At 36.8% G+C, this 15,440-nt stretch overlaps 1 protein-coding gene across 2 annotated transcripts in view; it reads left to right on the plus strand.

The window, feature by feature from the left end:
• MATN2 (matrilin 2) overlaps positions 1–15,440 on the plus strand; it is a 57,938-nt gene that overhangs the window by 26,082 nt on the left and 16,416 nt on the right. For both annotated transcript variants that reach the window (XM_066334031.1, XM_066334039.1), the window contains exons 5-13: positions 2,368–2,490; positions 6,533–6,655; positions 10,523–10,645; positions 12,728–12,850; positions 13,717–13,839; positions 14,002–14,124; positions 14,518–14,640; positions 14,729–14,851; positions 15,063–15,185. In XM_066334031.1, the coding sequence (XP_066190128.1) occupies positions 2,368–2,490; positions 6,533–6,655; positions 10,523–10,645; positions 12,728–12,850; positions 13,717–13,839; positions 14,002–14,124; positions 14,518–14,640; positions 14,729–14,851; positions 15,063–15,185 (1,107 nt within the window). The remainder of the gene's footprint in view (positions 1–2,367; positions 2,491–6,532; positions 6,656–10,522; positions 10,646–12,727; positions 12,851–13,716; positions 13,840–14,001; positions 14,125–14,517; positions 14,641–14,728; positions 14,852–15,062; positions 15,186–15,440) is intronic.

Consider the following 15,440-nt stretch of genomic DNA (forward strand, 5'->3'; position numbering starts at 1 on the left):
TTTGGCTGCTGGCACCTCTCTGCAGTCCTGGCACTGCTGGAATTTTTTGGCTGCTTCTTAGGTTCTTATGAGTCTTCCATGAGTCTGCTCTGTTCTTCCCTCACATTCTTTTTCATCATCTCTATGCCTTACTTTGCACTTTTTTCTCCTACCCTTCTCCTTAACTTCCTTCATCCTCCCAAGCTTGAATAGCCTCTATAAACATCATAGGGCTAAACCAACTCTTTATGAGAAAGGTGCCCCATGCAGTCCACGGTTCAGAGAGGACAATGTAAGTACCCAGGGTGCAGAACTGGGTTAGGAACTAACCAGTGAAAGTTAAAGTAAAAGTTAAGTGGAAGTAAAAGATGGTTCTCATCACTTACTAACTAATACCAAGTGAGAAAAACGAGGTGGAACAAATATGCAGAGATGACAACTGAATTCATAGTTTGCTCACTAAAAAGAACACTAATAAATAATTTAGAAAAATTTCTTATTGAAATAGACGCAAGATAAAATTCAAAACAGTGAAATCTCAAGTTTTCACATTCTCATGTATATCTCATGACTCAGCATAGAAATATGCTCTTCTTCCAGGGATAGGACCTGTGAGGATGGTTCAAAGTTGTGCCAGGGGAGGTTTAGACTGGACATTAGGAAGCATTTCTTTACCAAGAAGATGGTCAAACTGGAACAAGCTACCTACAGGAGGTGGATTCTCTTAGCCTATCAGTGTGTGAGAGGCATTTGGACAAAGCCAGCTCTGAACTGTCCAGGCAGTTGAACTCAATGATTATTATGTGTCTCTTCCAACTGAATATTCTGTTCTTACTGTTATAATCCTTAGCTGGGCAGTTGTAGGTATTGCAGTAGAAATTAATTTTGTTAAAGTTTAAATGCAGAGGAGGAAGTGACTTTACAGAGATATCCATATGGGCTATTTCCCAGGCATGATGCTAAATAGCATATATTCTTTGGCCTTATTTCTTAGTGTGTCTTTTAAACACTTGAAAATGTGCATGCGGTTAGAATTAATATAAGAGGAAAGGTAATTGTATGACACATTATATCCTTGAAACATGTATTCGGTAAATAGATTTTAATATGAATCGATTCAGTCTGGAAACAGGAAGGTTACTGCCAGGAAAATGGTATCACATGGTAGCCAATAAGTAGTTTCATTTTACTTGATTCAACATAAACATTCTGAAGGGTTAAAAGAAACTCTTTCAAAGTAACTGAATAGATTATCTGTTTTCCTGACTAGATGATCTTGACTAAATATAGTAACATACCTGAGTGTGCATGATTTACGTAGGTGGGGCAATTAAGGAAAGAATTGATTTCATTTAAACAAATTACTGCCTCTTGAAGAAATTTGTGAGGCTCAGCAGTATAAAGTAGTGAAAATTTCACTCAGTTGGCAAAGATGAATGTGTCTTGGTATGAAGCTAAGCACATTACTGTCTTCTGCAGAAAGAATCAGGTGTACTTTCCTAATGTAGGCCTGGCAGCTCTTTGCAGGCAGAGCACCAGCTTTGTGACTTATCTTTCATTTCTTCTCAGACTTTTGTTGTGAAGATGAAGCTTAACCTTCAAAGAAATTTTAAAAATCCTTTCATTTCTGTAGCAATTTTGAATGGGCTTGACAGGGTAAACTCTGAAGTATTACTTTATTATCCTTTGGCAATTTAACTTTTAAATATGGATTTGTGTAATAAATGACCAGAGTGACTGGACTGCCTGTGATATTTTTTTCTTTTCTTGCAAAAGGCATTATATAACCAAAATATCCATGGTGAATATCAGCCTGAAGCTCTCAGGCTTTGCAGTTGTAGCTGCTTTGTACAGAACAAATCTGGAGCACATTAGAGGGAATGAATGTACTGTGACAGTCTTCAGTGTAGAAGATAATGCCAAGATTCTCCTATATACTCGGGCTACAGGAACAGCTCTCGAGAATTAATACAGCTGGGAGGGAACTATGGAAAAGTAGAGCAATTCCAGACCTGGGACTTGAGAGACAGAAGACAGAACTAAATCAAACAAACTTTCTATGCCCTGGCCTACAGTGTGAACATCTGGACAGAGTTACTCACTGAGGCATGGTTTCCAGATCTGAGAAAACATGTTGAAAAGGCTCCTGACAATCTGAGAGCTGATAAATGTTCAAAGTTGAGAAATTATTCAGAACTCATTTAAAATCTTATTTACCAACTTGTGTTGTAAGTGCACTACTTTTTGCAGACAGGCTTCTCAGGACAGAAATTACATCAGCTTTTCCTTTTTTTTATAGCTACTGTATGTCACTAGAACCATAATATCTATGCATAGTAGTTCTGATTTTTTTTCCTAATTGCACGTGTTGGTCTTGTTCTTTTTCAGTTGTAGACTACTGTGCTTTGGATAACCATGGTTGCCAGCACGAATGTGTTAACACTGAGGACTCCTATTACTGTAGATGCCACCCAGGGTTCATTTTAAATCCAGACAAAAGAACTTGCGGAAGTAAGTGTGATAATGTTTAATTATGAACAGTTTATACTTCTTCTGTCTTCCAGCTGTCAGCAGTAATCTCCCCACTGGTCCTGGGAATGCTGACTAATGCACAGGTATAGAAAATATTGGAATGCCCTGGAAGCCAAAGGTCTTGAAAGCAAAGCAAGTTGTTTTGAGGGGAGGGCGAAGGGTAAAGGTCCCTCCTATGAACAGGAGCTTTTAACATGAAACCCAGCTCCTTTTCAACAGCAAAAAGCTAAAGCCTTGCCTTGGATTTTCCTTTGATGATGATTTTTTTTACTTCAGTTAGAATATAATCTCCCTAGCTGGGTAAACAAACAAGTCTGTGCAAGACAATTTATAATCAGTTTGCTTTGTAAGATGATCTAAAATAATGAGTAGTTTCCCAATCAGAAGAAACATTGCAGTCTGTTTTTCTGTGAATTTTTCTCCAGAGTTCTCTGATAGTGTGACAAAGCTCTGGCAGTATCAGTATCTTTTAACCAGGCTTCCATGTTACCACCAGCTTATAACTTTATGGCTTTGCTTGTTTTTTGTTTGTCAGATTTGATACCAGGCTAAGAAAATTTCTGGGGTTAGGAATGGACGTGAAGTGGAGGGGATCTGACAGACCAGAAAATATTCATGCCAAGGCCTCCCATGATTGGGAAAACAAGCTAAAACCTCGACAGTGTTTAATGTCATAGCTCCCTTTCAGGAAATGTCAAGGGAAAACCTTAATGTACTTCCTAGTTACCTTTCTTCATAACTGTGGGCTTTGATAAAGAAATATTCTTATTGTGCCTGTAAGCAGGCATGCTCCATTAGTTTTAGATGATTGCTGCTGCCAGTGGTGAATTTAGCCCATATCATTGAATGTTCAAACATTATTTCTGAATTTCAAACATATAATAATATGTTCAAACGTTATTTCTGAAAAAATGCATCAATATAGCACTGCTATATTTTTGTGTTTTCCCAGCCTGAAGGACATTTCAGTCCTCCTGGTGAGAGACTTGGTTAGTCTGTAGACTGTATCTATATTGTGTATTATGCTTGATATCTATTCCACTTAAGAACATTAAACATTTAGGAAGAAAACATAATCCAGGCTGTACATGTGTTCTTACCATCAAAAAAGATGAAAGAAAAAAGAAGAGAGACATACACTTCTCAAAGGTGATTGCTCCCAGTTCTGGCAAAAATTTATGGAAGTGCCTGTATTTTCCTTGAATATACAGAAGGTCTGGATGATTTGCCAGACTGGATACATAATTTTTGGATGGTCAGAGTCAAGGGAAATGAAATTTCTGCTTCCCAAGGGCCAGAGTACTTGTAGTGATTAACATAATTTGTGGATTGTATTAACATTCCTATTTGTCAAGTATCTGTCAGCTGAGGGCTGGCTAATCATACTTCCCCCTATACTTCCACATCCATATATATTTGAAATTCTATTTTAGTGTGCTTTCCACTGCCCAAGCACAAGGTTTTGTTCATTTCTTTGATTTAAGAATGTGGATTTTAAACAGTGTTTCTCCTCCAGTCTGAACCAAAGAAAGTCCTTAAAACTGCATAAATATTTCATGTGCCTTGACTGATTTTTAGTTTATGGCCTAACTGTATGCATTATTTTAACATGTTTAAATTGATGATTCACAGAATGGTGACATCTGAGGGAATAGTCTGGGAAAGTAGTATTTCAGGCTTGACCTGTCTCTCTCCTCTATTTGTTGCTTGGGACAGTATATTGTGCATAAATAAGCACAAATAAGGCTTACTAAGCCACTGTTCCTTACACTTGATATCCTCTGAGCCTTGCTGATAAATTAAAGCATGAATGAAAGAACTGTGTGGCTCTTAATGTTGCAAAAGTCAAGATAGCATGAGAGGTCTTCAGAGCAAAAGTGTCACGTAGTTCCCATGTGGTATGAATCACACTGTGTTTGAGTCTGCATAAACAATGTACAAACCAACCACAGATCACTGGATTTAAAATGTTTGTGACTTTAAGACTTTTAACATAAATTTCTACATATTTGGCTTATGTACTGAGTCTCAGGGGTGATGGCCAGCTAGTCCAGACTCACACCCATGCCAGACCAGTTCTCTGCGTCAGCAAGCAGGCCTGAGGCGCCCACTCCTGAGATCTCGTGATTGTCTCAGAATCCTCACTTCCCTTTCAAAAATAGAAAGTAAGCCTTTATGCTCATGGCTACAAAGAAATGCCTGGGAATATAAGTGTTGTCAGTATGGTCATGCATATCTAACAAATGTTTTTTCTGGGAGCTATTCCAAAGTTCTTAAAATGAAACACAAGGAGCAGTGCTCATGAAGGCAACCGTGCCAACACTATCAGAGTGCTCTATGGCTGTAAGAGCACAGGAAATTTGGTTTATCCATGAGGCAGGTGGAGGACATTCAAGCTGCTGTTAAGGACACTCCTGCCACTCTTGCTGCTCCCCTCAAAAGGATAGATGGCAGCTTCTGCTTGTACTGGGTACTGCTGAGCCTCAACTGCTCTTTATGAAAGGCCTGTTTAAGGTGTGTTCCCATAATTTGTAGCTGGGCACGGCTCTGTTAACATCCTTAACCTGAGCTGAGTTAATGAAGCCCTGTGAAGTGTGTTTCTAGTGTCCCAAACAGAATAGCCTCAAGATTTCAACAAACATAGTAGATATTTTTCAACTCTTGTGGTCATCTTCAGAACCAGTTATCCAGGAAAAGTCTCTCCTGCACACTTGAGTGAGCAAGGATTTGAGCAGGTAAATGCACCACAGCACTGAGTAGCTCCAGAAGGCATACAGTTGTATCCCTCTGATGCACTCATGTGGATTTATGGGTTCTGTCTCTTCAATGCCCTCTTGTACAAAATATACTTTCTTATTTTCGTTTTAGTAAACAGATAAGGTATCTCCATGTTATATATATGTGTATGTGCATATGTTGTCAAAAAAGCTTTGGTAAAGGAAATGTTAATTAATGTTATCGATGTTAATTAATATACAGAGTGGTTTCCATAAATTATAACATAATCCTTCCAAATTTTCGTACAAAGTCACATTCCACTTTGTTTATTCTGAAAATATAGGTGATTTTTTATCACAAAATGCGTTCATCGTATATAAAGACTCAATTCCATTAACCTGCCACAAATCCAAAGAAAGAACTGTCCATGCCTCTGAAAGCAAATCACCTCTGGGAATAATAATTAACTTCTGGGAATAATAAAACCCCCCTGTGTTTGCAGGTTGTATAATGAAGTGTTCAAAAGTGCTTGGTTATTTTTTGAAGTGTGATTTTTGTAATTTGTGACTTCTTTATCTACTTAGAGCAGTGCTGAGGGGTTAGGAGCATTTTCCACTAATATAAATTAACTACACTGACACAAAACTAAGTGATGGGCAGACACTGCATCTAAATGAATGTCAGGTTTATTGACCTCATCAATAATGATAAACCCTAGATGAGAAATATCTCAGTGCTCAGTGCACAATTGCTTTCCTTTCTAAGGTATTTTGTCCACAAGTGGTAGCTGTTTCTAGACTGCTCATCTTCTCTTCCATGGGCATTTCAAATGGAAGAATTGTGAAGCAAGCACTCAGAGCTGTTAGAAACCTCCACACTCCTGATGACCTGTTTGTCCTGCTGTGATCTAATGAACAGCATTCAAAAGCATGTTTCTGTGTTTATTACACATCATGTCTAACATGCTCTGAGTGAGCAGAGGCAATTTTGATGAGACAATGTATAAGGCTTAGCTGCAAAATGTTAAGAAATATTTAAGATTCTGACTTCTGTACTGCATGAACTATTTCTGTTCTCTAATAATTCTTTGTAGTATATGTCAGGTGTACATCAGTATAGCAGATATTGGGAACTATGGAAAAAAAACATTTTATTTTCATGGTGGGTTTGAAACAATATGGTAAAACACCAAAATAGTGCCTAAGGAAAAAAAAGGTAAAAAAAACCCCAAATAACTCATTTTTACCTAGTTTATTTCTGAGAAATTATATTACTCACTGACACAGATGTTTTTGTTGTTTAGAACCAGACTATTGTTCTCTTCAGGACCATGGTTGTGAACAGGAATGTGTTAATACACATGATTCCTATTTTTGTCGATGCCAAGAAGGGTTTAGACTTAATCCAGATAAGAAAACATGCAAAAGTGAGTAATCCTTTGGACATAATAAAGTTCATCTGCTTTTATTTCTTGAACTTGCAGTGAGTTGTTTCCCTTCTGAAAGGATGGAAGTTTTCTCTGTAATTAAGGTTGAAATAAATGTTTCTTTATAAGCTTGAATTTTAACTGAATGAATCATGCTGGGAAAATATACATTTCACTGTTTTGTAGATTGCTTTGTATATTAGACATTTTTGAAGACTTTTATGAAAACCTGAGAATTAATGAAGGAACCAAAATTACTTAAAACAAGTTCATTACTTATTTGAAACTTTCTGCCCTTTGCTTGTAAAGACAAAAGCAGCTTTGAAAAAAAAAATTACCTTGTTTTGCCCAGTTGATTTAGCCAAGGACAGATACGTTTCATCAGCTTGGAAATGAACTGAACACAGCTATCAAATTCAACTTAGAGTCACACATGAAACTTCACAGTTTCCTAAAAAAACTGTAAAAACAGCATGAGTAATGTCAGTGTTGTAAACCAGTCACAAATGCTATTTACTTTAGAAAGACTTAGTGTTACAGCTCTTCTTGAGTGGAGACCTGGAATCAGAGCAGATTTTTATTGTAATGTGTTAAAGTTTAGGGAGAATATATTCAGCAAAATGAAATAGCTGATCTCATTACTGAGTTGTTGGGGGGAGAAAATTGTACTATTGGTATTTTATAAATAATAAACTTGTTTGGAGCAATCTAATTCTATTTCTAGACACTCGTAAAATGTATCTGGTTTTGAAACTGTATTTTTTTAGTCTTAAAGATCCGTTCTCACAAAGCATTTTTGTCTGCACAGTGCTGCTTTTGCAGTAATCCATGCTATTCTGCTTTATATTATCTGTATGGTATTTTAATACATTCAGAGTTTTATAGATTCAATAACCATGGTGAGCAAAAGAACAGCATTGCATGAAATATTTATTGCCAAGAATGTAATTGCAAATTAAAGGCAAATTGTAATTCCCATTTGGGGTATTTTTCCTTATGGGGCTTTGGATTTGGCTGCAAATCTGGTGATGTTTCCAGGATTAGGCTCCTATTCCAAATCTTGTAAGGAGGGTCATGTTAGCTAAGCTTGTAAAATAAAGCAGAATGTTTGCATATATGCCCTTTTCAGAAATCAGGGACCATAGATGAGTGGTGACAAGCACCAGGCATTCCTCCTTCACCACCACTGGAGACTTCTGATGACTACAGGAGGAGATCTGTGGGGGTCAAAGTGAAGCCTTACATAGCTGAGTTTTTGCAGTCTGCTCTCAGATCCCCATCTCTCACTGTCAGCTTTAGTAGGTATCCCAAGCACAGAATCCAGTATTGTTTAAGAAAAGTGAGTTTTTCTAAGCCATTTTACTTCAGAAACCCTTATGGCTGCCTTCAGTTTTTCTCACTACAGAAGTAAACTTCTGTGCTTAAGGTCAGCACGACTGTGAACATGAATGTGTTAACATGGAAGAGTTGTTTGTGTGCAAATGTCATCCCAGATACACCCAACAACACCATAGTGATACGTGCAGCAATGAGTGTCTCATGAACTGCAGTGACTAGTGTGCTGCAAGGGAGAGGTGTGAACAGAGTGAGAAAACACTCCTGGGTCCCTTTTGAGATATTTCTGAGTCATGCAAACCTGTTACTGCAAAGTCCACCACAAGCCAGGCCTAGTGAAGTAATGCTATAGTGAGATCCCTGATCCAATAGAAAACTAAAGCATAATTTTCTCCAATCCAAATAACTGGGGAAGTGTGTTCAGCCATCTTACTTAAAGACACTGTCTAACATGAAGGCAGTGCTTGCTGCTGAACATCCATACCATTGCTATGGGCTGTGTCACCTGTACACCTCATACTGCTGTATGCTGATATGTGGGGAAATGGAGAGACCCACCTCTTCTTGTGTTAAGCCTTCAGTAATCCCTTCAATGAATGTCCTTTTTCAGAAGAATGTTGCTAAATGAGGGATTGGTGTTGCCCCAGAGGAACCCAAAAGCACTGCCCACTTGGCATCACCCAGTTTTAGAAGGTAGTTTTTATTGCAGAGAACCATTTTGCATATCACCTAAAATATTGGCAGCATTTTTCTTGAGGTACTTATGACACACTTTTCCAAAGGAATACTCAGTCACTGAAATTTTTTAAAAACTTGGTAGGACAGGGAATAATAATTTTAAAATAAACTGTGATAAAGCCATATTTAAGGTAAACTGGATGAGTTGCAACTTTCTGACAATTGTAGTTTTAGACTATCTCAAGTTGAATTTCTAAAAATTTATATATGTTGAGACATTTCTTGTTTGTAAAAACACTGAGCCTTCCCCAGTGCTTTCCCCTGCTTGCATTTTTTTTGCATGTAATGAAGCACTTATGATTACAAAATTTACAGTTATAGTGGTTTCCAAAGCCTGGTAATTAGCACCTTTGTGATTGCTGCATTCTTTGAAAGAGTGTGTTACAAAATTGTGCATGAGAGCCCCAAATATTTCAACGTTAAAGATTCATGTTGGTGTGGGTGTTTGTATTGAAAAGATGGAGCCAAACAGATGTAATTTTTCACAGACAATATGGGTATTTTCTTTTTTTTTGTTTCCACATTTTTTGTGTGCTCTGAGAAGTTACACAAGCCTTTTCATGATGATGTGAACTCTTGGAAAAAGGAGAAGGTTCCAGCTGGAACTTGCTTTAGCTAGTAAAAACTGACACCTCAGCTTCATTTGTTTAAGCCTACGTTGTCTCTCTGTGTATAATGGTAGATCTGGACCAATAACTGCAAACTCGTTGCTTAGTTAAATAAACCAATAAACAGAAATATTTAAAATAAGTGATTTAAAATTAAGTACAGACTTTTTTTAATGTAAACAAATTGCTGCAGACATGTCTGTTAACATCTGCAAATGATCTGCAAAGGAGACATGTGAGATTGTGTTTGTGTCTGAGGGAACTCCACTACTTTTGATCAAGTTAAGCTTAAGTGATTTTGGGCCTATATAGCTAAAACTAGCCATTAACAAACCAGCAGTAAAATACTATGAGAAAATTCAAAGCTTTTTTCCTAAAATGTCCTTTTTCTCTACTCACAGAGTCAGCAAATTGCACAGTACATGTGCAAGTGCATGTATCTCACCCTACAGCTTTGCTGTCCACTGTGAGGAAATGTATTTTTTAAACCCAGTTCACACTTCTCTCTTTTCCCCCAGCTTTTGTCTTTCACACAACTAGCTGCATACAAGATTTAAAAGATAAATTCCATTTAATCTTATTTGGAATAGGAATAGGAAAATCAAAAAAATGGAATAAGATACTCTCACACTTGTAATTTCTATCTGTACCCCAAGAGGCTTTAACTACTTGAACCTATTGGCAGGTTAAGGTTTTAAATTGGTGACTTCTTATCCTATTGAAAAAAAGAATTTAATCTTTATTAAAAAAATCTGAAAGCCATAATTTCTATTTCAAAAATTACTAACACTCATATTTGCTGTGAAAATTTAGGGGTGAACAGAAGAAGAGAGTGTTCTGCGTTTTAAAGAAGGGAAGTATGATTCCATGGGTGAGACCAGCCTGGGCATCAGGATTCTCTGGTCTCTCCACTTTGTGTTAGTCCAATCACATTGTGATTTTTGGCAAAGCAAACCTGCACTTCACCAAGTTTGCTATATGCCAGGTGGTGGTGTTGTGTTAATTTCACTTAGGTGTTGTTAATTAACTCAGTTTACTCAAGTAGGTGGGGATACTTGCGTAAATAAAAAGCTGTACTGATCTTTTTCCCATGCTCTGCAAAGGCATTGTGTACTAACTACAGTGTCATAGTTTATGTATCTAAGACACCAATGTGATTTCTTCAATCATTAACACAAACCCATAGGAGTGGACCACTGTGCTGAAAGCAATCATGGCTGCGAGCAACTGTGCCTAAATACAGGTGACTCCTATGTCTGTCAGTGCTCTGAAGGATTTGTCATCAATGAGGACCTAAAAACCTGCACACGTGAGTCTTGCAAGAACATCCTTTCTGTCAGCTCCCTTGGGAAAGTTTTCTGTTTTCATACAGGAAAAAAGACTCGCCTTCAATTTATTCTTACAGTCTGCATTTCAGTAATATTTCAATAATTATTTGAAAGCAGAAACAGAAAAAGTATTTAGGAGAGAATACTTGTCAAGAGAACTGTTGGTCCTCACATATTCAATAAAGTTTTGAGACACCTATTCATCCCCAGATGTTGAGGACAGTTTTTCAGTCACATGACAAATGTGTCTGACAGGTCATTTCAACAGCAGTGTCCCCAGGGCAAACTGCCTCACCTTACCTTGGGGCAGGAGGGGAACTGAGAGCCCCACACTGAGCTTTACATTTAGCATGGGAACCCTTAATAAATGAGCAGAAGTTGTCCTGGTAGCTCTCTCCTCTTTATAAATCTAATGGTTATTAAGAATTGATAAAATTTCACAAGCAGTTGAATTGCCTTCTTCGCTGGAAAAATAATGTATAGAAAGGGACAGAAAAAGAATATGAGTGCATTTTACCTGTTTACTTTTTATGGACCTCTTTGGTGAGACTGTTCTGTCCACTTTTTCCAGATTTTGGAGGTACATTCTTTTTCAAGCTTGTAGAGTGTTGGAGCAGCTCTGGAGTTCACCCTTTTTCTTGCTCTCAGGCACAAAGTTTTAAGAGAAGTCCAACTGCAAGTCTTCAGTCACAAATATTAGCTGGAGAGAAGTGAGGCAAATCAGCAAAGGCAATTTGCCTTTGTATTTATCCTTGTGTTTGCCTCCATACTAAGTTTTTTAGCTGCATCCAATACTTTGACAGACTTCGCTTGTCTGCCACTTCAGCTCTCTAGAAAGGGACAGACAGTAACACAAAAGTATAATTAGTGTACATGTAGCAACAGTAGGGTCTGCTATAAACAATATTTTAGATATTTATCTGTAGTACCACTGAAAATTTAGAAACAGCAAAATAATGAAGTTTTATCAACTTGCAAATGGAAAATCCCTTTTCCTTTGTAGTAACAAGAGATGACATATTCATTCCTGAGTTAATTTCCTCCAGGCTGTACTTGGAAACCTATCAGCAGCAGAGTTCAAGAAGCATTTGGACAACATTTTCAGGCAGATGGTGTGAATTTTGGGATTGTCCTGTGCAGGGCCAGTAGTAGGACTTTGATTGGTCCTAGTGAGTCCCTTCCAAATCAGGGTGTTCTGTGATTCTATGATAACCCTGTCCTCATATATATATTTAGGGAAGATTTGCCCTGTTCCTGAGCTCCAGATGAGATGTTGAAACCTTGTGAACATTTTTGGGCTACCATGAAGAGAGTTCTGGCACTTTGCAATTTCCTAAATGATAAGTGAAATGGAAGGGATTAGCATTTAACATGTATCAGTCCTAGTGAGAAAACATCTGGAATGTTCTATTATTATATACAAGTATCTCAAGAAAGCTGTGGGAACACCTGCATGGTAACCAAATCTGTACTCTGACAACTCATTAAAAAAAAAAATTAAGTGTGTGTAGCTAATAGACAGTAGCAAGTCCTACTTGCAAAGGTCCTATGTCTTCATATGACAGAGAAGAAACACTTGGGAAATTTGAGATGAAAAGTGGACCATATTTGACAGTACTTGTCATTTGCAATTCTTTGTAAAATCTTGATAGTCCAGGCCAAATCTCACTGACATCTGAGAGGTTTTCTTCTTGCTGCCACAGGAACTGGGTCAGGTCCACAAGTGAGTTCTGGGGACTGCCACCTTCACTTCAGGCCATTTAGAGGCTATTTAATGAATGTTCCCAAGGTAGCTTTTATATCTTTGCTAGTGCCTTATATAAAATCATTGCCAAAGTATTTTGTTTTGTCTTAATCCACTTTAATCCAATCCAGACATGGACTCAGTTTAGCTATGTTAAGCAAAGAAAATTATGATTTCTCAATTCCGCTTAACGCAAAAAATGAAAAGTGGGACATCACTATTTATATTTACTTGCTTATAAGGAATGCAAATACTAGAGAGGAAAAATAATTGAGTCATTATCAGTTGAACTTTTTAATAATTCTGATTGCTCCTACAGGAGTTGACCATTGTGCTCTAAGTGATCATGGCTGTGAACATCTGTGTGTAAATGGTGACAGATCTTATACTTGTCAGTGTTTTGAAGGATACAAGCTTCGTAACGATGGGAAAACATGTAAACGTAAGTTATTATTCAGCAACTCAGAGTTTAAAATCAAACACATAGAAGAAATCTTTAAGATAGAATTGGATTGCCTAAATGTTCAAGGATTTCAAGATTTCGTATTTCTCCTTTGGTGTCGTATTCACCAGCAATATGCCGATACCTTGGATATGTTAGGGCATCTAAAATGGTACTGAATGCATTCTTTTAGGCACCTGGATCACACCCTAAACATCTGTGCCATTTAAAAAGTAGCCCTGAAATTGGACGGTTATGGATCCAAAACTATCCAGAACTGGGACGACTGTGATTTTCCTCTAAAATTTCAAGGCAAAAATATATAATGTTTATAAAGTCTTACCCAGCATGAAGGTTGCAGCATTATTAATGGAAAGTTCATTATGTTCAGCATAAGATGAGTATGATCGCAACAGAAATATCATAATTGTGTTACAAATTTGACTATATTACACACTTATAATGAGTGGCAGATAGCAAGAAGAAAAACTAATAGCACATTTTTTTCAACTTTTATAGCTTAAGTCACCAAGTGATCAAAGAAGAATCATGGATAAGTCTCACAGGAAAAACTCACAGGCATTCAGTATTTTGTTACTGCAATCCCCATAATATCTAATATCAACATCTGCTGTTAAAAAATGTTTACAGAAAAAAAATTGAAGGCATCCAGGTATTACCATGATGAATGAAAAGCTCCTTGTTCTTAGCTGTCTGTGTTTCACAACATCACCCTGTTCTGTTTTTCTGTGCGAATAGAGACAAATTCTGCCTGTCTCAAAAAGTTAGGATACACTAAAAGCAAGTTAACTTTGAATATACTGCCCTTAAGAAACAGAATTTTTTATATGTTAAATTATTCCCAGGTAAAAATGTCTGCAAGTCAATCAACCATGGCTGTGAGCATGTTTGTGTTAATGCTGACAATTCCTACATCTGTAAGTGTCGTGAAGGATTCATACTGAGAGAAGATGGCAAGACCTGCAGAAGTGAGTGACTGGTATCTATTGAACACTTTTGCGTGTATATCAGGCAAGGAAGGAAAGGGTTATTTTTTACTTCTTACTGGAAAAGAAGCAACTTCCTTTTCATAGCTACATTTCTCTAACACGTTGTCATTCAAAATCTACATTTATATTAATCATTCCCAGGACAGGACATCTGCAAATCAGTCAGCCATGGCTGTGAGCATCTTTGTGTTAATGAAGATGATTCCTATGTTTGCAAGTGTCATGAGGGTTTTCTGCTGAGGGAAGATGGGAAAACATGCAGAAGTAAGTACTCTGAGAATTACTCATAGAATTTTATTTACAGTATTAAGTTCTGAGAATCATTCAAAAAAATACAACAATTTACTGTTGTGATAAAGGAGTAGTCTTCATATGTATAATATATAAGTAGTATTTATATATTTTTACATTTAGACCTTCCAAATGCTTGTAAATGACTCTGTGAACAAAAATAGTATCTTTTAATATATCAGCTGACAGACTGGAAACAGAAAATACTCAAAAATGCTCAGGTACCAAGAGTTAAAAGTGTTTGCTGCCTAAAATTTCACCTGTTTATTCTAGTGATATCAGTTGACCTAATGAAAGCTTTACTTCTCCCTTCATGATGCATTTGCTGTAGATGTGCTTTAACCAAATGTCATCAACTGTTTTCAGATAAAGACATTTGCAGTTCAGTTCACCATGGCTGTGAACATGTTTGTGTTAATACTGATGAGTCCTACATCTGCCAGTGTTACGAGGGATTTGCACTAAGGGAGGATGGAAAAACATGTAGAAGTAAGTGTCCTTCTCTTTAGTAGATTTTCTTTTTAATCTGCACATTTGCAGATATATTTTAAATACGGTAATCTTATTTTTTTAACAGATAAAGATGTTTGCAATTCTGTTGATCATGGCTGTGAGCATATTTGTGTGAATACTGATAGTTCATACCTTTGCCAGTGCTATGAGGGTTTTGTATTGAGGGACGATAAGAAAACATGTAAAAGTAAGTTATTTTAATGTTACTATATTTTTATATTCAAGTATCTACAGAAGAAACATATTATTTAGAAGCGGTTCTTCTTATAGGAGTTTTTCCCTTGCAGAAAGGAGAATAAATCCTTCATTTACTACAAGATTGCTACTGCTAGTCTTTAAAGTTTTGGAAATGCTCATATTCATCAAACTGTAGTAAATAAAATTTAAATTATTCCTAGATAAAGACATCTGCAAATCAGTCAGTCATGGCTGTGAACATCTTTGTGTTAATAATGATGATTCATACACTTGCCAGTGCCATGATGGATTTGTACTAAGGCAAGATGGGAAAACATGCCGAAGTAAGTAGTTTATTAATAAGAGAAGAAATGTAATTTTTGTCTTGTTAGAATGTTATTCACTGGTTCATAGTAGCCAGAATGGAATATTTTTCTATAGATAATGAGATTTGTATGAATTAAGTATTGTTCTAAAGCTACATTTCAGAAAAATCAGCCAATTTTAAGGTTTGAATGTAGGTTTTAAAATGTGAACTTCAGTTCCAAATTAAGTATATTGAATTTTAATCTTGAGCATAGAATGTTGCTGCATTTTAC

The sequence above is a fragment of the Sylvia atricapilla genome, chromosome 1 (genome assembly GCF_009819655.1).
Source record: "Sylvia atricapilla isolate bSylAtr1 chromosome 1, bSylAtr1.pri, whole genome shotgun sequence".
NCBI lineage: Eukaryota > Metazoa > Chordata > Aves > Passeriformes > Sylviidae > Sylvia > Sylvia atricapilla.